This window comes from Leuresthes tenuis, unplaced genomic scaffold, assembly GCF_036924035.1.
Source record: "Leuresthes tenuis unplaced genomic scaffold, fLeuTen1.0.hap1 SCAF_9, whole genome shotgun sequence".
NCBI classification, from domain to species: domain Eukaryota; kingdom Metazoa; phylum Chordata; class Actinopteri; order Atheriniformes; family Atherinopsidae; genus Leuresthes; species Leuresthes tenuis.
Genome location: NW_027325363.1, coordinates 35,889,080 through 35,913,741, shown reverse-complemented (window position 1 = coordinate 35,913,741; position 24,662 = coordinate 35,889,080). Strand labels below are relative to the sequence as shown.

The window sequence follows — 24,662 nt, the reverse complement described above, 5'->3', positions numbered from 1 at the left end:
TTGCACTCACCGCGTTTAAATGAAATAATTCCACCTTTGATGCTCATGCTGCTACTTATACAGCTTTAGCGGGTCAGAGGGCAGTGTAGTTCCATAGCAGCCTATCAGTCAAGCAGTCAGGTCATAAATGACCACAAGCATGAAATATTTGAATAAAAGGTCAATAAAATACCATCAAAACAATTACTGAGAATGATTTTATTAGTTTAGCAGATACAATAAGATTTTATTAACAACGGACACCATCAACACGGATTTTCATTCTGGAACAAATCACTTATACCTAGTCTTTTTATTAAGTAAAAACCTAATTCAGATTATACATTTACAGAAATGTTCAATAGAAATGCATATTCTACAATATGGTTTTGAAATAAAACTGATTTCTGTAAAATAATCAAAGCTTCAACAGCAGCTTAATGAGTAACAGAGAGGAGAACATTGTAACATACAAATCAGTAAAACTCATCTATGTGACTGTGAAATGGCACGGACAAGTAAATCTCAGGCGTGTCCTATTTTTCTCCATGTGACTGTCCCAAGTTCACCTGTGCCAGCATGGGGTCAGACTTCAGGCCCCCAGCATCAGCTGCTGACGCTCATCACTGGAACCTCTGCAAGCAGCACAAGACACCAAACAGACACAGTGCAGAGTTTAACCGTTCACATGAGCACAACAAGTGTGTGGGCCAACAAAAGTGGTGGGGTTGACCTAAACAAAAGAGGCCATTTAGCCACGGGGAGCGAAGCATGTTGGGTAATTAAAGGGAGGGTAGATGAGGGGGCATTATGTGGTTAGATTTCCTGGACAACACCACACATTGTCTGTCAGAGACAGAGCCATTGTTGTGTGAGGGTACAGGCCTGTAGGTTTGTGACAACGTAGGGGGGGTGGTACTGATCAGATTAACTTGGAAAATGTATTCTGTAATATTCACAAAGTTAAAAACAGTTTCCACACAAATAATTTACATACCTGGTACAAGCATCCTAAGTGCTAATCAGAAATTATATTAGAAGAAAAAAAATGGAGCAGACTCAGTGAATAATTCCCTATAATCTCTATATACCAACATGTCATTGGGATCATCAGGTGGGAACCTCCTTTCATCAGTGTTTCATCTAGTTAGGTCCACAACACCTCCATTAGGCCAGACAGGGATCACTAGCGTCCCAGAGTCACTCCCCTAATGCCAGCCATCACTGCTCCCCACACCATACCAACCATCTTTTCTTCCACAACCACAAGCTGCCCCAGCCTCTCACCAACTGCACACCAGTCATAGCGGGGTGGGGATACAAACCCTGGTTCGGGTAGGGGGTAAAGAAAGTATAGAGGGTGCCAGGGGTGGAGGCAGGACCAGACACACCAGCAGATTCAGTAGACAAACTCACCTAAACAGTCCTACAGTCACTAAAAATGCCAGCAAAAACAAGACCATACAGGCCAACTCACCTGAAATGGCCGCCTGGTTTCAAAAGCCTCACATGGGCCATATCCATAGATATATACACGTAGATGTCACATTCAGGCTTGTCAGGCACGTCAACACGGCCGCCATCTTGGGACGGGGTTTCTGACAGCAGTCAGACTGTCAGAGCGGGTCTGACAGCTGTGCATCTGGCAAAATGCCAGACTTTTGTGCCGCTTACAGATGTTCCCGTGAAAGAAAAGCTTAAACGAATAAACTTTAAATAACATTTCACAAGTAAGAAGTTGTTTTGTATTATTTAACTGTTATGATCGAGTTTAATTTGATGTCTCCCTTAAGATAAGATAAATTAAACTAGCTTATTACTAGCTTACGCCAGGACAAGAAAACAGAAGATGTTTTTGTTAGTAAGACATCAGTAAGATGATGAAAGTGACATCTGGCAATCAGTCACTGTATATAATTGTGCTCAGCAGGCCGTGTTGTTCCTAAATGATCTATTGAATCAGTTTCACAGCACTAACATGAACTGCTAACAGAAGTTATGAACCTGAATTGTGGCTCCATAAGCACGGAGAGCTGAGCGTTGTTCAGATGGAGCTGTTTTGTGTCGGTTTATAAAAGATAAAAGGAGGAGGCAGGCATGGGCAGCAGCACTCAGGAGGAGAGGTTTTATCCCAAAGGACGTTCAGCCGTCTGCAGCTGTCACTTTAAACCAGACTTTGACAGGACTGGACAGTCAACTGTTTAAAGGAAGGAGTGAAACCATCACTTTTTCATTTTCCTGACCATCTTTGCAAAGTTAGTGTCATGACAAATTCTCATAAAATCTTAATATTTCACCAGCACAACGCAGTGCCCACTAAATGATAATAAAATACACTATTAGAAGTTGTTCCTAATGAATGAACCCTGATATAAACCTTTAAAAACATCAGTGTCACCTCCCTGATGTTAAAATGCACAATTCTATTAACATAGAAGACATACTGGTTTTAACAACGCATGATAGAGTCTGAAATGTGATTATTTAGACAAAGATTTCAATGTATGTATCATATAAATAAATAAAAAGTATACATATATATATATTAATCTATGTTGTATCACAAATATATGTCTGAAATGTATATTAAACCAAACGGCTTGAAAATCGGAAGAAAATTCAGTGAGTTGTGGTGATTTTAATGGTTGATAGACCTCTGGCTCGGTTGACTAATGCAGGAAGCAGACACGGCTTCCCCTGTCCCAAGATGGCGGCCGTGTTGACGTATCGTTCCAATGGAAGCAGCGTCAGAGGCGGTGTAGGTACCAGATGTGCTCGGGTTACCAGATCTGCTCGGGGCCCTGCGCCTGTTGGCTGGACGTTGGCACGATGACGTAAGGGAATGTGATTGGTCCGGACAACTTACTGAAGAGGTAAAAAAAACAACCTATTGAAGTCGTTTTCGCGGCTCTTCGTAGGAAACATGGACGGCTTTTACAAAGAAATCCAGCATTATCTTTCGAAAGGGACTTCACCCCGAGCACATCTGATTCTTATGAAATGGGACGCAATGTAATTTGTAATAAAGTTTCTATTAAATAACCTCATATTGGCATTCATAAAATGTAAATAGTGGGGTAAACGTAAACCCAAACAGGCGCAGGGCCCCGAGCAGATCTGGTACCTACAACTACACCACACCCTCCTCTTAAATACATCCTGGATTTCTTACTTGCTTCTTCCAAGAGTGTGTTTACCCTCAGCCACTATTGCTTCTTCTAATCCAAATCCACTGACTGGACTTTACTGCCTCATCTGAAACTTCCTTCACTATTTCCCTCACACTCTGTCCACTTACACCCAACTCCCTCAACAATGATACAACAGACTTTGTAACAAATAATCTACATCCTACTTCCACTGGACAGATCCTAACTTTCCATCCTTGTTGCTCTACTTCTGCCCCTAACACATACCCAAGCGTTTTCCTTTCATATGCTTCTGCCATTAATTCCTCCCAAGGAACAGTCAGCTCTATGAAATAGACTCTCATTCTACTCCTAGACCACAAGACTATATCAGGCCTTAGGTTAGCATCCTCTAAGCCAGTGGTTCCCAACTGGTCTGGCTTCAGGACCCACCATCATTTGTTATAGACAAGCTGCGAGCCAGGAAAACTTTTAACATCTCAAATTTCTTTAATGAAAACATGTTGCAGTTTGAACCTGACATAAAATAAAACATCAGTGTGTCAATAGACACAAAATTCAAGTTTAACGATAAACAAAAGCAAACAAAAGAGTGAAAAATGCCCTTTAACACTCAAGTGGCTGCATTTGAATCCCAAATCAAAAAGTGCACTGAGGTCGTTCCCCCCTTTTGTCCTCAGTTTAAGAACATCAGCCATGGTCACTGTCATATGAAAACAAACCGTAGCTTTTCTTCTATCTGTCAAATGGCGGGAGTCGATTAGCATTACAGGGTATCGTCGCCACCTACTGTTTAGGAGTGTGAATAGCATCCATTCTGAGCCCTTCAAAATTAAAGCATGGTCATTTTTCTGAACTTTTTTTTCCCAGTCAGAGTCTCGCGACCCATAGAAAACGGGTCCACGACCCACTTTTAGGAACCACTGCTCTAAGCTGCCTTGCCTCCTTATTGTCTTATTAACTTTATCCCCCTCTTGAACAATCTGAACTCTCTTCACCTTAGACCCTCCTAAATTCACCTGCCTTCGTTTATCTTCGATACCTGCAGATAAGCTTCTTAATACTTGGTTATGTCTCCATGTATACCAGCCATGTGACAGATTAATACCTTTTTAGCTGTTACAAACATCCTAAGTGCTAATCAGAAATGCTATCAAAGGGGCCATGGTCCAATCAGTCATTCTCCAGTTGTGCCCACACTGATTAGAACTGAACAGTTTACACTTTGGAAGAAACAATGGGAAAAAGTTGGTGTCACTTATCAACAATGACTTAATGCTTAGAAGATAACGATATCTTGTTTTACAACCAATAGCATTACTGACATCTAACAGCTGTGTGGCAGGGAGTGACAGAAGAAATGTTCCAGTTAGGAGATCTGATACTTTAAATAGAATGATTTCTTCTTCCAGATTTGGACTAATATCAGCAAATATCTCAGTGATACGTGTTCACCACTGGCTGGAATGAATTGTGGATAAGACAAAGTTCATCTAGTATTCTTTTTTTTCTTTGATTTCACTTAAAATCTAACATTTAATCAGAGTACAACACTTTATCTTAACATTAAAGAATTTGACATTAATGTAAAGCAAATCATAAAAGAAAGACTTAAAGACAATTCAGTGTCCAGAAAATGAATAAATACTTACTTAGAATTAAGATTTCTAGCTCCTTCTCTACTGAAGTGAAAAATTGTCACTATTAAACTGCCTTGGAAAGGACAGAACCACAAAGTATATGACTGATAATCAATTCACACCCTCTTTTCTTATTTGTAGTGCAACTGCAGTTACTTTCCTTTACCTGTGCCACATATGCTGCCAAGCCAGCCAACATTGTCAACATCAGCATGCGGCGCAGCCAGGATAGACTGACATGCCTGAGAAGAAAGAATCGAGCCAAGGCCAGTTTCTTGGTGGTATGCGGGGGGTACCGCATGCTGTTGACTGCCTCCATATTCAGCTGTTTGATCAGGCAGCTGCGAAGGTGACTGAGCTGATCAAAGCTGTGGCGGCCACGGTAGCAACCCATACCACTGTAACCTGTGGAAGAAACAAGTGAGGAGCCAGTTTATAAAGGCAATGTCAGCCCTGCAAATCAGAGGGATGATGAGTATTATTGCTGCTGGTGGGTTTGACAGCCATACACTCACCGACTCCTCCAAAGGGCAGAGCGCTGTCAATAAAGTGAGTAATACAGTCATTAGCCAGTAGAGCTCCACTGGACGTCTCAGCCATCACTTTTTTGATTATCTGTACTTCAGACAAGTAGAGTGAGTGTAATTAAGTAGAAGAAAAGAGATTTATAAAAATTGTGTTAGCTTGAATAACAGGAAATAAACATGTCTGCAGGTGAAGCATTTTACCTTGCTGTCATGGGAAAAGACATAGAGAACTAGCGGCTTTTCTCCCTTGTTGATAAACTGAATGGCGTCATCCACGCCACTCACTGTGATTATAGGCAGAAGAGGCCCAAAGATCTCCTCCTTCATCACTTTAGATTCACCTGTCACATTCTTCAAGAGAGTGGGAGCTGCAAAAGGACCACGAATGTTCTTTGAAAACTATTAACCAAGATGGAATGTATATATTCTGAGAAAAAGTGTCTAGCAAAGTAACTCAAGTCAACAATTTTTCACTCATAAAATGATGATGTGGTGAAACACGTTGCCCAAAATACAATTTTGAATGCACAGGCTGAAGCCTTTTATTGTATTTTCAAATCTACACTGAAACACAGAGCAGGATATCATCCACATATTCCAGGACAACACCAGAAACTTTTCAACACTCCCACATGTTAAACCATTAACTCTCAATCCAGTTTCTAGGTCCTCAGATGGCTTGAGCTATTTCCAAACATGAACACCAGAGATGTTCAAGAGTGTGCAGACACTGGTCTTTTTCTGCAGTTGCTGTTCACACAAGCACATCATAGTGGGAGGCTTTCTGTTGGAGACAAACTCATGGCTTGAGAAGAGAAGGGGTGTCTAGTGCAGGCAGAAATTATGCTGTGGAGATTTCCGTTTTTCCCTTTACAGTACATTGAGAACAGCAGATGAAGTTCCTTATTGCGTTGCTTTGAGTACTGCAGGTATCTGTAGGTATACACAACAGCTGGAGCAAGCAGAAAACAGCACACAGGTCAGCAGAAAGCAGCCGCAAATGCTCCAAATGCTGATATGTTCATACATGGTCTCAGTTGCTGATGTTTCAGAGGGATGGGGTTTGAGTATTGAGCACAAGTTCACTCGTGTTTTACCCCTACCTCCAGGAGCTGTCAGCTTGGCTGACCCTTGAGAATGACCTGCTCTTACCTGCTTCTCCAAACAGAGACTGTTCTCACTGTGGCAAAGACAGTGCTCTGACAGCTGTAGCTAAGGTACTAATTACTAATGAGTAACAACCAAACCCAAACTTTCCTTTTAAAACTTGCCCTCACTGGGGCGGATCAAACTCCAGAATAAATTATTTTCTTGTCTATTTCATATCACGGGTATGTAGTCCAGTAGTCTAAGGTACTTTGTGGTGTACTACGGTTAATTCTCTTTGTACAACTTTAGATACTTAATGGCACTTTCAGAACAGCCAGTGCCTGAAACACACTACATACCTATGTAGTACTGGGATTCATCAGCGTCTCCACCAAATGCAATTGTGATCCCCTCCATGAGACCCATGAGTCTCTTAAACTGACGCTGGTTAATGATCCGTCCATAGTCCTCAGAGGTCTTTGGATTATCTGTGTAAAACTCCTGCAATGTGTGACATGAAAGAAGAATTTCATAATAATACAATAAAGACCTTTGAAAAGAGAGAAGCTTTTCCCTTCAGATGACTGTTTTCCCTTCATGTTGATGGGACTAGCAGTTGTTGTGCTATATACATATTAAATATATTGTATAGAAATGTTTCTTACTTATCTTGTAATAACAATAATGAGCACTTTTTGGGAACATTGCTTGTAACTACACATATTTACTACTTGTTGTATTCAACAAATTTAATTAAATTCGTTCATTCCAACTGAATATGGCCACTGTTTATGTGCCAAATAAAAAACAAACACATATGTCGGATTTCGGCCTTAAAAATGACTGGATTAAAGTTTGGTAACATGACTTCACACTGCAGCGCTCAGGTTGTGGAACGATGAGAGTGTATGAGGCCCTTGTCCTTTGTTCTGATAACTTCAGCGTTGTTATCCCCATCTGGATACCAACCATGGCCACGATTTCCAAAAAGAATTTCACACTTTAATTAATCTGATAACAGAAAAGTTTTTTTTTTTTTTACTTTGTCAGTTCATTTTAAATGAGCTTGACCCAAATAAGAGCAGCATTTCTGGATCATGCTTCTTTACTGCTGGATTTGATTTCTCTTTCTGTACTTCCCTCTATGCCTGCACTCTATCTCTCCACTGTCACTTCTGACAGAGCCTGACGAGTGGTTTTCCGTCTATGTAGCTTATTGTTAGCTTTGACGTTAGCTGCATTGTTATATCCTCATTTGTATAAAAGCATCTGGTAAATGCGTAAAAATAAACATATGATGGTGCTTTAACCTACATATGCGGATAGCACAATGAACTGCGTTCATCAAAGATTTTTTTAGCTGTCATTCATGACATTTTGAGCACCAGGGCCTGATATCTATAAACAGAGCTACACAATCTTATTGTGGGTATTTAAGATGATGTGGCTCCACCCATCCATCCAGTTTCTATAACCATCCCTTCTTCCATTTCCATTTGCAAGAACTTTAAAAGTGTGCTCCTGTCACTTTCATTTTGGTGAGTGTTCAAGCTAAAATTATCTTTTAGCATTAAATCACACTTAACCTAGCATGCTGCTGACAAACTGGTGGTATTGTTCATAACTGATTTACAACACATTTGAAGGTCGCAATCCAAGTAAAAACAGTACAAAGATCAGCACCATGCTCTTTTTTTGGGCTCATGACTTCACGCTATGTGCTGCCCCACAATGCACTGAGAAGTGTATCACACTTTATTTATTGTTTAACACTAACCTTGATACACTTCTTTATCTCCTCCAATACTCTGTTCTGGATGGAAGATTCACACAGAATGTAGTCTGGAGCAATGCAAGTCTGCCCACAGTTCAGAAACTTTCCCCAGGTGATGCGGCTGCATTGGAAGAAAGACTGATTGATGATTATCTGAATTGTGTGTTGGGTGGTTCAAAGAAAGCCTAATAGATCCAGATTAGATTAGATGGATGGGTAAAAAAAAACACACAGACTGAGCAAAGCAAACTGACCGACAGGCAATAGCAATGTTACAGTTTTTGTCGATGTAGCAGGGGCTCTTCCCTCCCAGTTCTAATGTCACTGGAGTGAGATGACGAGCTGCCGCTTCCATTACCAGTTTGCCTACTGTGGTACTCCCTGTGTAGAAAATGTGATCAAATTTCTGCTTCAGCAACTCTTGGGTCTCTGGCACTCCACCTGTCACCACTGGGTACACATCCTGAGAAGAATGTTTCCAGTCATTTACACTCCCTGTACAGTCACAGTAAATGCAAAAGAAGTCAAATGTAAGCAGAAAACTAACCTCATCTATGTAGTGAGGGAGGTGTTCCTTCATGACCTTAGTGGAATTAGTGCTGATGTCAGATGGTTTCAATACAGCTGCATTACCTGAAAGATATAAACATTCATTACTTTTTGCCCTGGAGTGGAAACCTTTTACAAATGCTTCTGTCAGATTCCATCCAGAGGAAAATAAAAACCTACTTGCCCTCGGTTCTGCCTTGAAACGCTTCCATAAAAGTTATGAACAAAATCCTTTACGAAGGGCAGCCAAGGTGGAGTCCAACACATTCTGGTAAAGAGTCTGCCTTAAATCCAGTGATGAAACCAAATTTAGTCGAGTTCAGAGGCATCGTTCCTGACCTCCACTCCTTTTTTTCACAGGCATGTCAAGTAAGAGTCCATTAAACTCCAGGGCCAATTCTGTGTAACTCTCATGCCATGGAGTTGTTTAACTATCTCAGCAACTTCAGACCTGATTAGTCGTGCATCCCTCCAAATTCCCTTGCCTTTCTTCCATTGTTCCATCAGTTGGTTTGAGAGGATCCTCAAAGCATTGATTGTTGAACTATTTCCTCAAAGCTTAATCAAACTCTTCCCACATCATCATCATTTCTTTCTGACTTTACTGATTTTGTAACTCAGCTTTCCTCCGTCTCCCCATCCATTCTGCTCCTCTGTGATTTTGAACATCCATATTGACTCCCCTATAGCCAAATTAACATCTGACTTTTTGGACATTTAAAATTGCCTCCACACCCACCCTTACCATCCATAGCCTGTCATTTACTGATCTCACCATTTCTGACCACCTGGCCATTACCCTTACCATTACTACCCCCCTTCCCACTACTAACCACCACACATGTTCAGAAGTAATTTTTTCCAAGTCCAAGTCAAGTCTCCAGTAACAAGATTATTATACACTGCAGGATCAAAGTTGATCAGAGCACGGTCACTTAAGAGGGCTATTTCTATCCGATGTGAAGAAACGCCATGAAAGATTGTTGGAAGTGTATCAATGTATTTGGAAATATGTGTGCTTGCTGTGCATCAGAGGATACATTAACAGACATATTAATAACTTCTCATGCATAACATTTTTCAGCACAATTTCAGTGCATTTTTCTTTTTTTTGACAGTGTCAACCTGGAATTTTATCAGGTGTCCCTGAAATTGTAAAAGTAAGCTATTTTAAAACAGCAATTAGATTAACGTTAAGCTTCACCCACATAGACCTGGCTTAGCAATTAATTTGGTAACTATTAACCTAGGCTACTTAACCAAAGTCCTTCCCAAATTTCACAGGCTGCTGCAGATAAATCAGCAGCGCTGCAGTGAAGAATGAATCTATAATCTGCATATAGTTTACAGCACTGTTTACTTTGATTAGTGTGCTATACAGAGACACTGAGCTCTCCTTGTGCGTTTTCAGGTGCCTGATGAAGGTGGACGTAGTTCAGCCGCCATCATTTATCCTGATACCACACACTTTGCAAGTGGCCGTTCGCTTGTTTGCTGTCTGCGTGAACGCTTTATAACCAAATGTGACAACATATGGCACAGTTCCAGATGAGCTTGACGCTGCCATGGTTACAGTAGTTTTGATATCTGTGGCTGCACGCATGCGTGAGGCTATGATGCGCTCAGCCTGTCATCAGCCTTCATACATCGAAATTAATTAAATAAAGATCAGAAACAATAATTTCATGAAATGAAGATTGTTTACGAGCCCCAAACCTCAAGTCCAAGTCAAGTCTCAAGTCTTTTGAGGGCAAATCTGAAGTCAAGTCTTGAGTTTTTGTTAGTGCGACTCGAGTCGAGTCACACTACTCAAGTCCACATCTCTGCTAAACACACACGAACAATAACTTTCCGTAACCTGAAATTACTCTCTCCCAACTCTTTGTCCTCTTTCTGATCCAATGCCATCATCAGCTCCTCCCTCTCCTCAGATTCCAAAGCTTCTGATCTTGTCAGTTTCTACAACTACACACTCTCCTCCTGCCATAACCGGTTAGCCTCCTTAAAAACAGCCACTGTTTCCTTCTGTCCCTCTGCCCCATAGTAAACCCCAGAACTCCACAATCTCAAGAAGCAACGCAGACAACTCAAACGCCTCCATAGGAAAAGCGGTCTCAAGGTCCACACCCAAGCCTACAAGCACGCCGTCACCATCTACCACACCGCTCTCTCTCAAATCATCCACCCCAATTCCTCTGACCCTCGCATCCTATTTTCCATATTTGCAAAACTGACCAAACCCAAAGACACTATCACCTCCACTTTCACAACTGACAAATGTAACAACTTTCTGTCATCTTTCCATAAATAAATCCAAATCATAAACCACTCATTTGCATTCTCTCCCTCCACTTCTCTACCCCCAGAACCTGAAACCTTTTCAAACTCATCCCACAGCTTTACCTCCTTCTCTCCTCTGTCTCCCTCTGACATCACTAAACTCCTCTCTACAATGAAATTCTCCAGCTGCCATCTTGACCCTTTTCCATCTCCGATCCTAAATCCTGTATTTCCACACTCATCCCTCTCATCACTAACATCATCAACACCTCCCTCTCTTCTGGCTCTCTCCCATTCCAACTTAAACTTGCCACTATCACACCTCTCCTGAAGAAACCTGGCCTAAATCCAGACAATCTAGACAACTTCAGACCCATTTCCAATCTTCTGTTACTCTCAAAAATCCTGGAATGCTCTGGCTTAACTCAACTGTAGCAACATCTTCACTCCTCCCAGCTGTTTGAAACATTTCAATCTGGATTCCGTTCTCATCACAGTACAGAAACTATGCTCCTTAAAGTCACTAACACTCTCCTCCTTGCCGCTGACTCTGGTTCCATTTCTATCCTCCTCCTCCTGGAACTTTCTGCTGCATTTGATACCATTGATCACACCATCCTCCTTCACTGTGTACAATCAATTGGCATTTCTCTGGTACACCTCCTACATCTCCAACCGTCACCATTTTGTCTCAGTCAACAACTTCAAATCCAATACTTACCCAGTTACCTATGATGTTCCCCAAGGTTCGGTGCTCGGCCCCCTCCTCTTCTCAATCTACATGCTTCCCCTTGGTCATATCATCTGGCACCATGGACTCCATTTTCACTGCTACGCCGATGATACCCAACTCTTCATGTCCACCAAATCTATTTCCTCTCCACCATAACAAACAACCTCTCTGACATAAAAGCCTGGATGGACAATAACTACTTAAAACTCAACAGCAATAAGGCAGAACTCCCCATCACCGGACTCAACTCTCTTCTCCCTTCTCTATAGAACTTCACCCTTCTCACTGATAGTCATATTGTCACCCCCTCCCCCTATGTACGCAACCTCAGTATCACAATGCTCTCCACCTTCTCATATCAAACACACATCAACCATATCACCAAAACATGCTTCTTCCACCTCCACAATATCATCAAGCATCAAGCATCTTACAGCTGTGGCTCCGTACAGTCAGCTCAACAACGAAGGCCAGCAAAGAGACCACAGTCCAAATTCTTTCCCTCCCTTGGAATGTGGGAGAAACTCAGCCAGAGGTGGGAGTTAACTGGGGCCTCTGCAAAATGTTCCAAGCATACCGTATCTAGACGCCCTGAACTGTTGTTGGGTGCATAAGCACAAGCATCACAACCCTTTCCCCGTTCTTAGGGCACAGGGAGACCACCCTCTTTTCGACTGGGGAAAACTCCAACTTGTGAGCGCAGAAACAAGGGGCAACAAGTAAGCCCAACCCTGCATGCTGCCTCTCACCCAGGGCAACTCCAGAGAGAAATAAAGAGATTGGTTCCATACTTCTCGCTTAATAATTTGGCTCAGTTACCACCTAATTTGAAGCCAGTGGGAATTATGGAATGTACATCTTACAATTTTTGTTTCACTCACAGATCATCTAAAGTAGATGTATATAGATGGGTGTGACCGATTTCTATACTTAGGTTAAGCTTTTTGGCCATTGCCATCTTAGTCCGTGGGGTTACACGATGAGATTAACTGGATTATAGCTATAGTTGGATTATGCTCCTTATTTGAGCAAGGGTAATTATCCTTGGACATGTGGTGGTGAATAAATGGAATCACAAAGCATGTGATATCCCGGTACAACAGGTGGTGCTGTACCCACCATAGTGGTAATAGAGCCACTTCCTGTTGACGTCTTCACCACCAACAACAACAAAACTCAGGCATTCGAGAAAGATGGCGAACGAAGAGCAAGATGAAGCTACGTCCCTCTACATTTGTGAGGAGTCTGGTTATGGCACAGACGGTGGTTATGGTTATGTCAGATTAAGGTGTCTACATGAACTGAATAACTCAGTCTTATTGTAATTTAGCCATTAATCCGATCCGATGGCACTCATGTAACCGCACTGAGTGTTCTCAAGCTAGAGGTTGCAAGTCAAAGGTGGATCTGATTGATAACTGTGGAAACTATGTACTCCCAAATGTGAAAACTATGTCCTACTTTATGGATTTTCAATCCCAATGTTGCAATTGATACTCAATTTTAAGGTAAATCTGACAATTTCTCACAAAATGTCTACATTCTATATTTATTGAATTACTTAAAAATAGCATGAATTACCCTGAACTAATTGAAATGTATACCAAGGCCATTAATCAAGTGAAAGTTATTTTCACACTGACTTTTATACAAAGAGACTGTTTGCCACTATAGGGTTTCTAAACAAAAATTGCGCATGGCAGATTTGTTGTGTCCTTAGCAGAAGATGGGCGCAGAGAGATGATGATCATTAATAGGGCGTAACTCTTATCAATCAGTCAGCCACAGTCATGTGGTTGAAAAATGCATGGAAATTATGCAGACACAGACACTATTCACATAAATAATTATGATTAAGTGAATATTTATCAATTGTGACAGTCTAAGCACTCTCAATCTTTTCAAATGATTCAGTGGTTTGTCTATTCAATACACAACAATCATACACATGACTTTCAGCAGCCACATCAAAGCTGTCACCAAGGCAGCTTTTTACCAACTCAGAAACATCAACAGAATTAAAGGTTTTCTCTCCCAAAAAGACCAGGAGAAACTCATCCATGCCTTCATCTCCAGTAGACTCCATTACTGTAACGGTCTTTTAACTGGACTTCCCAAAAAGAGCATCAAACATCTGCAGCTCATCCAGAACGCTGCTGCTGGAGTTTTAACCAGGACTAAGAGATCTGAACACATCACACCAGTTTTAAAATCTTTACACTGGCTTCCAGTCAGTCACAGAATAGATTTTAAAAGCCTACTGATGGTTTACAAATCCCAGAATGGTTTAGGCCCAAAATACATCTGTGATATGTTCAGAGAATATAAACCCAGCAGAGCTGTTAGATCCAAGGACTCAGGTCAGCTGGTCCAGTCCAGAGTCCAGACTAAACCTGGAGAAGCAGCATTTAGCTGCTATGCTGCAAACAAGTGGAACAAACTGCCAGTGGAGATTAAACTGTCACCAAATGGAGACATTTTTAAATCCAGGTTAAAACCATGTCTTTTCTCATGTGTCTATGCATGAAATCTGCACGGTATCTTTTAACTTATCCAGACTGTTGCTCGTTTTTAATCTTTTTAATAATTTTATTTATTTCTTTCTATTCATATTCTTTTACATATTTCTAATACTTTTTCTGCTCCTGCTGCAACGCTTTTATTTCATGTAAAGCACTTTGAATTACATGAAATGTGCTATCCAAATAAATTTGACTTTGACTGACCCCGCATGTCTAATTTTTGGTGTTGTGAGTGTCTTTAGTAGGCACTGTGTCATCTGCTTATTAATGGATACACTGTCACATATTACACCATAGGAGCACTCTTCTGCTAAGCTGTCATTGTCAGATGAAAAAGAACACCCTCTTTCGATTGTACAGTTTTATGTATCATAGCGCTTAAAATTCTATTCGACAAAATTAAAAGATACGTGCAATTACTGAGCTATGGGTCCCTACCTGCTGCGATAGCTCCAACCAGTGGCAGCAGGGTGAGGGTCCAGGGGTAGTTCCAAGGCCCAATGATGAGCACCACTCCCAGGGGCTCTGGCTTGACATAGACCTCATCTAATATGGTGAGGAGGTCCTTCTCGACTGGCCGGGGAGCAGCCCACTCTACAACCCTTTCTATAGCCAGCTTGATTTCTGCCTCCAAAACCACTGTCTCAAACAGCTCTGCCCCATATTCGCTCTGAAAGAGAAAGCAGCAAAAAACTCAGCCCCCTCCTTCGATTTAAATGGGGTTTCTTTGTTCTTAACATTTGATTATTCATCAGCTTTACCCTATATGCACACATTTAGCTTCAGCACCAAATCATCATCTGCAGTGCACTGAAAATCTCTAAAAACTCAAAAAACGTGGACATGGAATAAAAACAAATGTCTGCATTTGGCACATTGTACTTTGACGTAGATGTATAAATCATTTCAGACAGTATGGACCTAAAATATTACATGTTTTGTCTTGTCATCCACATTTAATTGGTTACTACAAATACAACTTTGCCTTTCAGTCAACATCACATTTCTAGAGAATGGTAAATGGTAAATGGACTTGTACTTGTATAGCGCTTTTCTAGTCTAACTGACCTCTCAAAGCGCTTCACTACATGCCGCATTCACCCCACTCACACACACTCATACAGCACGTCTTAAGATTCATAACTAAGTGCTTTTCTAAGCATTCACACACATTCATACCCCCAATGATACACTGGGGGGGCAACGTGGGGTTCAGTGTCTTGCCCAAGGACGCTTCGACATGTATCCTGGGGAAGCCAGAGTCCAACCACCGACCTTCTGATTGGTGGGCGACTGCTCTTTCCTACAGAGAAGCTGTAACAGAGCAAATTTAGAGCTAGTAATGACGTTATTATAACATAATTATGCTATTTCAAGTTGGTGATGTCAACATGTGACTGTACTAATGAGACAGAAGACATGATGGAATTTCATGACAAGTCATAGAAATGTTTAAAAGAGTGTTCCTCAAAGAAAGATTGGGAACGCTTAGCATATCTCTCCCTCTAAAATGCAGAATATCAAAAGGGAAAGGGAGAAAGCCTAAACTGGACTGCTGTCTAGAATCCTTCCAATGGCACTGCTTCAAGAGCCATCATTCATTAAAAGCTGATTTAACCTCATGGGTTCGGCTTCACTGTGGGAAACCTTTGTCAAATCCCACACTATGAAGTTACAGTCTTAAATGGTACTTAAAACTTTACTGTGACCAAAGAGAAGCCTTATGCAGCGTTGACGAACCATCCGACAGGAAAACACATGCTGTGATCAAAACAATCAGGATTCCAGCTCTTTGTTGGAACAAATGAAAGCCAAAGACAAAAAGGACCATCCACACTGTGCTCAGCAACACGACTCTGTGATGGTATGGGGTTATGGCAGTGACATGAGCAAAGTTCATTTACACATCCGTAAAGACAGCATTACTGCAGCAAAGCTCGTTAGAAATGACAAATGAAGAAGAGGGAACAGGTACTGGACTAGTCTGCCTGCATTCCAGATGGATCACCAATGAAGAATGGGTGCAGAAGTCTGAAAAAGGGAAACAACAACTACGTACAACACCTGCAACTCTTCATCACATGCCAGGCCTTCCAGGCCTTCCAGGTCCAGGTCTTCCAGGTCCAGGCCTTCCAGGCATGTGATGAAGTTCCAGGCCTTCCAGGCATGTGATGAAGGTCCAGGCCTTCCAGGCATGTGATGAAGTTCCAGGCCTTCCAGGCATGTGATGAAGTTCCAGGCCTTCCAGGCATGTGATGAAGGTCCAGGCCTTCCAGGCATGTGATGAAGTTCCAGGCCTTCCAGGCATGTGATGAAGTTCCAGGCCTTCCAGGCATGTGATGAAGTTCCAGGCCTTCCAGGCATGTGATGAAGGTCCAGGCCTTCCAGGCATGTGATGAAGTTCCAGGCCTTCCAGGCATGTGATGAAGGTCCAGGCCTTCCAGGCATGTGATGAAGTTCAAGGCCTTCCAGGCATGTGATGAAGGTCCAGGCCTTCCAGGCATGTGATGAAGGTCAAGGCCTTCCAGGCATGTGATGAAGGTCCAGGCCTTCCAGGCATGTGATGAGGTTCCAGGCCTTCCAGGCATGTGATGAAGTTCCAGGCCTTCCAGGCATGTGATGAAGGTCCAGGCCTTCCAGGCATGTGATGAGGTTCCAGGCCTTCCAGGCATGTGATGAAGGTCCAGGCCTTCCAGGCATGTGATGAAGGTCCAGGCCTTCCAGGCATGTGATGAGGTTCCAGGCCTTCCAGGCATGTGATGAAGGTCCAGGCCTTCCAGGCATGTGATGAAGTTCCAGGCCTTCCAGGCATGTGATGAAGGTCCAGGCCTTCCAGGTATGTGATGAAGGTCCAGGCCTTCCAGGCATGTGATGAAGGTCCAGGCCTTCCAGGCATGTGATGAAGGTCCAGGCCTTCCAGGCATGTGATGAAGGTCCAGGCCTTCCAGGCATGTGATGAAGGTCCAGGCCTTCCAGGCATGTGATGAAGGTCCAGGCCTTCCAGGCATGTGATGAAGGTCCAGGCCTTCCAGGCATGTGATGAAGGTCCAGGCCTTCCAGGCATGTGATGAAGGTCCAGGCCTTCCAGGCATGTGATGAAGTTCCAGGCCTTCCAGGCATGTGATGAAGGTCCAGGCCTTCCAGGCATGTGATGAAGGTCCAGGCCTTCCAGGCATGTGATGAAGGTCCAGGCCTTCCAGGCATGTGATGAAGGTCCAGGCCTTCCAGGCATGTGATGAAGGTCCAGGCCTTCCAGGCATGTGATGAAGTTCCAGGCCTTCCAGGCATGTGATGAAGGTCCAGGCCTTCCAGGCATGTGATGAAGGTCCAGGCCTTCCAGGCATGTGATGAAGGTCCAGGCCTTCCAGGCATGTGATGAAGGTCCAGGCCTTCCTGGCATGTGATGAAGGTCCAGGCCTTCCAGGTATGTGATGAAGTTCCAGGCCTTCCAGGTATGTGATGAAGTTCCAGGCCTTCCAGGTATGTGATGAAGGTCCAGGCCTTCCAGGCATGTGATGAAGGTCCAGGCCTTCCAGGCATGTGATGAAGTTCCAGGCCTTCCAGGCATGTGATGAAGGTCCAGGCCTTCCAGGCATGTGATGAAGGTCCAGGCCTTCCAGGCATGTGATGAAGGTCCAGGCCTTCCAGGCATGTGATGAAGGTCCAGGCCTTCCAGGCATGTGATGAAGGTCCAGGCCTTCCAGGCATGTGATGAAGGTCCAGGCCTTCCAGGCATGTGATGAAGGTCCAGGCCTTCCTGGCATGTGATGAAGGTCCAGGCCTTCCAGGTATGTGATGAAGTTCCAGGCCTTCCAGGTATGTGATGAAGTTCCAGGCCTTCCAGGTATGTGATGAAGTTCCAGGCCTTCCAGGCATGTGATGAAGGTCCAGGCCTTCCAGGCATGTGATGAAGGTCCAGGCCTTCCAGGTATGTGATGAAGTTCCAGGCCTTCCAGGTATGTGATGAAGTTCCAGGCCTTCCAGGTATGTGATGAAGTTCCAGGCCTTCCAGGTATGTGATGAAGGTCCAGGCCTTCCAGGTATGTGATGAAGGTCCAGGCATGTGATGAAGGTCCAGGCCTTCCAGGCATGTGATGAAGGTCCAGGCCTTCCAGGCATGTGATGAAGGTCCAGGCCTTCCAGGCATGTGATGAAGGTCCAGGCCTTCCAGGCATGTGATGAAGGTCCAGGCCTTCCAGGCATGTGATGAAGGTCCAGGCATGTGATGAAGGTCCAGGCCTTCCTGGCATGTGATGAAGGTCCAGGCCTTCCAGGCATGTGATGAAGGTCCAGGCCTTCCAGGCATGTGATGAAGGTCCAGGCCTTCCAGGCATGTGATGAAGTTCCAGGCCTTCCAGGCATGTGATGAAGGTCCAGGCCTTCCAGGCATGTGATGAAGGTCCAGGCCTTCCAGGTATGTGATGAAGGTCCAGGCCTTCCAGGTATGTGATGAAGGTCCAGGCCTTCCAGGCATGTGATGAAGGTCCAGGACTTCCAGGCATGTGATGAAGTTCCAGGCCTTCCAGGCATGTGATGAAGGTCCAGGCCTTCCAGGCATGTGATGAAGTTCCAGGCCTTCCAGGCATGTGATGAAGGTCCAGGCCTTCCAGGCATGTGATGAAGTTCCAGGCCTTCCAGGCATGTGATGAAGTTCCAGGCCTTCCAGGCATGTGATGAAGTTCAAGGCCTTCCAGGCATGTGATGAAGGTCCAGGCCTTCCAGGCATGTGATGAAGTTCAAGGCCTTCCAGGCATGTGATGAAGGTCCAGGCCTTCCAGGCATGTGATGAGGTTCCAGGCCTTCCAGGCATGTGATGAAGGTCCAGGCCTTCCAGGCATGTGATGAAGGTCCAGGCCTTCCAGGCATGTGATGAAGGTCCAGGCCTTCCAGGCATGTGATGAAGTTCCAGGCCTTCCAGGCATGTGATGAAGGTCCAGGCCTTCCAGGCATGTGATGAAGGTCCAGGCCTTCCAGGCATGTGATGAAGGTCCAGGCCTTCCTGGCATGTGATGAAGGTCCAGGCCTTCCAGGTATGTGATGAAGTTCCAGGCCTTCCAGGCATGTGATGAAGGTCCAGGCCTTCCAGGCATGTGATGAAGGTCCAGGCCTTCCTGGCATGTGATGAAGGTCCAGGCCTTCCAGGTATGTGATGAAGTTCCAGGCCTTCCAGGCATGTGATGAAGGTCCAGGCCTTCCAGGCATGTGATGAAGGTCCAGGCCTTCCAGGCATGTGATGAAGGTCCAGGCCTTCCAGGTATGTGATGAAGGTCCAGGCCTTCCAGGCATGTGATGAAGTTCAAGGCCTTCCAGGCATGTGATGAAGGTCCAGGCCTTCCAGGCATGTGATGAAGTTCCAGGCCTTCCAGGCATGTGATGAAGGTCCAGGCCTTCCAGGCATGTGATGAAGGTCCAGGCCTTCCAGGCATGTGATGAAGGTCCAGGCCTTCCAGGCATGTGATGAAGTTCCAGGCCTTCCAGGCATGTGATGAAGGTCCAGGCCTTCCAGGCATGTGATGAAGGTCCAGGCCTTCCAGGCATGTGATGAAGGTCCAGGCCTTCCAGGCATGTGATGAAGGTCCAGGCCTTCCAGGCATGTGATGAAGGTCCAGGCCTTCCAGGCATGTGATGAAGGTCCAGGCCTTCCAGGCATGTGATGAAGGTCCAGGCCTTCCAGGCATGTGATGAAGGTCCAGGCCTTCCAGGCATGTGATGAAGTTCCAGGCCTTCCAGGCATGTGATGAAGGTCCAGGCCTTCCTGGCATGTGATGAAGGTCCAGGCCTTCCAGGTATGTGATGAAGTTCCAGGCCTTCCAGGTATGTGATGAAGTTCCAGGCCTTCCAGGTATGTGATGAAGGTCCAGGCCTTCCAGGCATGTGATGAAGGTCCAGGCCTTCCAGGCATGTGATGAAGTTCCAGGCCTTCCAGGCATGTGATGAAGGTCCAGGCCTTCCAGGCATGTGATGAAGGTCCAGGCCTTCCAGGTATGTGATGAAGTTCCAGGCCTTCCAGGCATGTGATGAAGGTCCAGGCCTTCCAGGCATGTGATGAAGGTCCAGGCCTTCCAGGCATGTGATGAAGGTCCAGGCCTTCCAGGCATGTGATGAAGGTCCAGGCCTTCCTGGCATGTGATGAAGGTCCAGGCCTTCCAGGTATGTGATGAAGTTCCAGGCCTTCCAGGTATGTGATGAAGTTCCAGGCCTTCCAGGTATGTGATGAAGTTCCAGGCCTTCCAGGCATGTGATGAAGGTCCAGGCCTTCCAGGCATGTGATGAAGGTCCAGGCCTTCCAGGTATGTGATGAAGTTCCAGGCCTTCCAGGTATGTGATGAAGTTCCAGGCCTTCCAGGTATGTGATGAAGTTCCAGGCCTTCCAGGTATGTGATGAAGGTCCAGGCCTTCCAGGTATGTGATGAAGGTCCAGGTATGTGATGAAGTTCCAGGCCTTCCAGGTATGTGATGAAGGTCCAGGCCTTCCAGGTATGTGATGAAGGTCCAGGCATGTGATGAAGGTCCAGGCCTTCCTGGCATGTGATGAAGGTCCAGGCCTTCCAGGTATGTGATGAAGTTCCAGGCCTTCCAGGTATGTGATGAAGTTCCAGGCCTTCCAGGTATGTGATGAAGTTCCAGGCCTTCCAGGCATGTGATGAAGGTCCAGGCCTTCCAGGCATGTGATGAAGGTCCAGGCCTTCCAGGTATGTGATGAAGTTCCAGGCCTTCCAGGTATGTGATGAAGTTCCAGGCCTTCCAGGTATGTGATGAAGTTCCAGGCCTTCCAGGTATGTGATGAAGGTCCAGGCCTTCCAGGCATGTGATGAAGGTCCAGGCCTTCCAGGCATGTGATGAAGTTCCAGGCCTTCCAGGCATGTGATGAAGTTCCAGGCCTTCCTGGCATGTGATGAAGGTCCAGGCCTTCCAGGCATGTGATGAAGTTCCAGGCCTTCCAGGCATGTGATGAAGTTCCAGGCCTTCCTGGCATGTGATGAAGTTCCAGGCCTTCCAGGCATGTGATGAAGTTCCAGGCCTTCCTGGCATGTGATGAAGTTCCAGGCCTTCCAGGCATGTGATGAAGGTCCAGGCCTTCCAGGCATGTGATGAAGGTCCAGGCCTTCCAGGCATGTGATGAAGGTCCAGGCCTTCCAGGCATGTGATGAAGGTCCAGGCCTTCCAGGCATGTGATGAAGGTCCAGGCCTTCCAGGCATGTGATGAAGGTCCAGGCCTTCCAGGCATGTGATGAAGGTCCAGGCCTTCCAGGTATGTGATGAAGGTCCAGGCCTTCCTGGCATGTGATGAAGGTCCAGGCCTTCCAGGCATGTGATGAAGGTCCAGGCCTTCCAGGCATGTGATGAAGGTCCAGGCCTTCCAGGCATGTGATGAAGGTCCAGGCCTTCCAGGCATGTGAAGAAGTTCCAGGCCTTCCAGGCATGTGATGAAGGTCCAGGCCTTCCTGGCATGTGATGAAGGTCCAGGCCTTCCAGGCATGTGATGAAGGTCCAGGCCTTCCAGGCATGTGATGAAGTTCCAGGCCTTCCAGGCATGTGATGAAGTTCCAGGCCTTCCAGGCATGTGATGAAGTTCCAGGCCTTCCTGGCATGTGATGAAGGTCCAGGCCTTCCAGGCATGTGATGAAGTTCCAGGCCTTCCAGGCATGTGATGAAGTTCCAGGCCTTCCAGGCATGTGATGAAGTTCCAGGCCTTCCAGGCATGTGATGAAGTTCCAGGCCTTCCTGGCATGTGATGAAGTTCCAGGCCTTCCAGGCATGTGATGAAGGTCCAGGCCTTCCAGGCATGTGATGAAGGTCCAGGCCTTCCAGGCATGTGATGAAGTTCCAGGCCTTCCAGGCATGTGATGAAGGTCCAGGCCTTCCAGGCATGTGATGAAGGTCCAGGCCTTCCAGGCATGTGATGAAGGTCCAGGCCTTCCAGGCATGTGATGAAGGTCCAGGCCTTCCAGGCATGTGATGAAGGTCCAGGCCTTCCAGGCATGTGATGAAGGTCCAGGCCTTCCAGGCATGTGATGAAGGTCCAGGCCTTCCAGGCATGTGATGAAGGTCCAGGCCTTCCAGGCATGTGATGAAGGTCCAGGCCTTCCAGGTATGTGATGAAGTTCCAGGCCTTCCAGGCATGTGATGAAGGTCCAGGCATGTGATGAAGGTCCAGGCATGTGATGAAGGTCCAGGCATGTGATGAAGGTCCAGGCATGTGATGAAGGTCCAGGCCTTCCAGGTATGTGATGAAGGTCCAGGCCTTCCAGGCATGTGATGAAGGTCCAGGCCTTCCAGGCATGTGATGAAGGTCCAGGCCTTCCAGGCATGTGATGAAGGTCCAGGCCTTCCAGGCATGTGATGAAGGTCCAGGCCTTCCAGGCATGTGATGAAGTTCCAGGCCTTCCAGGCATGTGATGAAGGTCCAGGCCTTCCAGGCATGTGATGAAATTCCAGGCCTTCCAGGCATGTGATGAAGGTCCAGGCCTTCCAGGCATGTGATGAAGTTCCAGGCCTTCCAGGCATGTGATGAAGGTCCAGGCCTTCCAGGCATGTGATGAAGGTCCAGGCCTTCCAGGCATGTGATGAAGGTCCAGGCCTTCCAGGCATGTGATGAAGTTCCAGGCCTTCCAGGCATGTGATGAAGGTCCAGGCCTTCCAGGCCTGTAAGTAGCCTGACTGCTACTTTCACTGAGAGGAGATTTTATTAAACTTGCAAGCAAATGAGACAAAGTTTCACTTGCAGTAAAAAAGACACCAGAAGCGCACACACACACACACACACACACACTCAACCTTGAGTTTGTTCATGATAAGCTGCAGCAGCACTGCTCAGTAGGATCTCACATGATGACACCATGTGGCTTTTCTCGCAGAGAGGAATCTGATCTAGAAGCCAAAATGTTTTCCAGAGACATACTGTCCGAATCACAAACTGTTACATTCATCTCTATAATGTATACAGTTTGAAACCTCCTGTTGTCCATGCTTTTTCGTGTAGTCACTGAATATATCACTGAATATATCACTGAATATATCACTGAATATATCACTGAATATATCACTCTCATCGCTGGAACAGCTCTTTGGATGGAGGACTGCATGACGAGTTCAATGAAAAGAAACAGTTATTTCACTCTAATAACAACTTATTCTCATCGTTCTGGCTGTAGAACATACACTTACTGTTGCTACTTTCTCCTTTTCTAGGATTTTTCTGCACAAAGCTTTCCAGACTAAGTTTGTAGATCATTGTCAGACCTTATTGAGATCCCTCTTCAGAGCTTCTGCGATGTCCTTTCTTCTCTCCCAGAGGAAGACCTGGAGTCTCTTCAGCTGCTGGATCCTGTACTCCAGGGGTTTAGTTTTCCCTGTCTGGAAGGACTGCCTGGCCCGCTGCACAGCCAGCTGTTCTTGGAACATCTGGAAAAGAGAACAGAAATGGATGCTCTACCATTTGGTATCCCTTTGTTGGTATTTACAACCTCCCGGCACATTAATTAATTAACTAAGAGAGGCTTCTATTCACAAAAGCGAGCCTGCTACTGTAACTGTAGCCTGGCTGTAAATTACTTCTGCCACATGCTTTAATGAGGCTGGGCCCATAATCCCGCACATATATGATAAAAGGTAAGTATTTACGAGCTGCGCAACGCTGAATACTGAGAAAAAAATCCGAAACTAATTTGTCGTGTAGCTTGATTGGCTTTTTTATTGAGAGCAAAACATATCAGAATCCGGAAAATATAGACAATTAGCTAGCTACAGAGAATATGTTAGTGTTCATTAAAAAAAGACCACTTACCGCGAGTAAGTTCTACTTTTCAAAGTCCCCCTCCAGTCTAACCAGATAAAGGTGCAGCTCACACCTTTCAACCCCCAGCATTTCAGAAACCTGCTCTAGCACGTGAGCTAAAGTCGTTGTCAGTTGCTCAGCTGGTACGTCAGCTAAGGAAGGAACCAATCAGCACCTTAAGTCACCTTAAGTCCCTCCTACATCAATATCAACAAAAACACGCCAGAGGCAAAGCCTGGGGGAGCCGTGGGAGGGATGGGTGGAGGATGATGAACGCGGGGGGAGGAATGGGAGAAGAATCACCGAGAACTCGAATGGTTAAGAATGTGTTTCATTACATTTTAGTTCATTTTGAGCAGGTGTCAAAAGTATAAAAAGAGTCACACTGATATAGGTTATAGGGGTCATGAATATGGAATGAAATATGAATATTGTAATGATGTCATGTGTTGAAAAGGTGCAGGAGACAAGAGTCTCTGAAGGAAGTATTTTTTCTACAGAGCAAGACAAGTCTCAGGGGTGACAAATACAAGATCAAATTTTAAACCGAAAATATTCAGCTTATATGGAGAAGTCCACAGAAACTGTTGCTGCCATACAACACAGTGTGGGATGTAAAAGAAGAGACTATGGAATAAATAA

General features: G+C 45.1%; 1 protein-coding gene across 2 annotated transcripts; it reads right to left on the bottom strand.

Annotated features, from left to right (window-relative positions):
* Window positions 1–224: 224 nt before the first annotated feature.
* Window positions 225–24,185, bottom strand: LOC140314805 (aldehyde dehydrogenase family 3 member A2-like). Of its 2 annotated transcripts, XM_072393175.1 has the most exons (11): window positions 24,030–24,185; window positions 23,486–23,647; window positions 14,681–14,912; window positions 8,706–8,791; window positions 8,413–8,621; window positions 8,162–8,279; window positions 6,744–6,885; window positions 5,497–5,663; window positions 5,284–5,383; window positions 4,935–5,173; window positions 234–614 (listed from the first exon to the last, which is right to left on the bottom strand). In XM_072393175.1, exons 2-11 carry the CDS (start codon window positions 23,645–23,647, stop codon window positions 603–605), a joined length of 1,467 nt encoding a protein of 488 aa, XP_072249276.1. In that variant the 5' UTR covers window positions 24,030–24,185; the 3' UTR covers window positions 234–602. The 2 variants fall into 2 exon arrangements, with proteins under 2 accessions (XP_072249277.1, XP_072249276.1); XM_072393176.1 differs by lacking the exons at window positions 14,681–14,912; window positions 23,486–23,647; window positions 24,030–24,185 and having other exon boundaries at window positions 225–614; window positions 8,413–8,539; window positions 8,706–8,788.
* Between the last annotated feature and the right edge of the window lie 477 nt (window positions 24,186–24,662).

Coding starts and splice junctions, on each gene's coding strand:
- LOC140314805 (XM_072393175.1), bottom strand. CDS start 23,647: ATGTTCCAAGAACAGCTGGCTGTGCAGCGGGCCAGGCAGTCCTTCCAG. Junction 8,792..14,680: donor GGTTGGAGCTATCGCAGCAG/GTAGGGACCCAT, acceptor TATATCTTTCAG/GTAATGCAGCTGTATTGAAA. Junction 8,622..8,705: donor TCCCTCACTACATAGATGAG/GTTAGTTTTCTG, acceptor CATTCTTCTCAG/GATGTGTACCCAGTGGTGAC.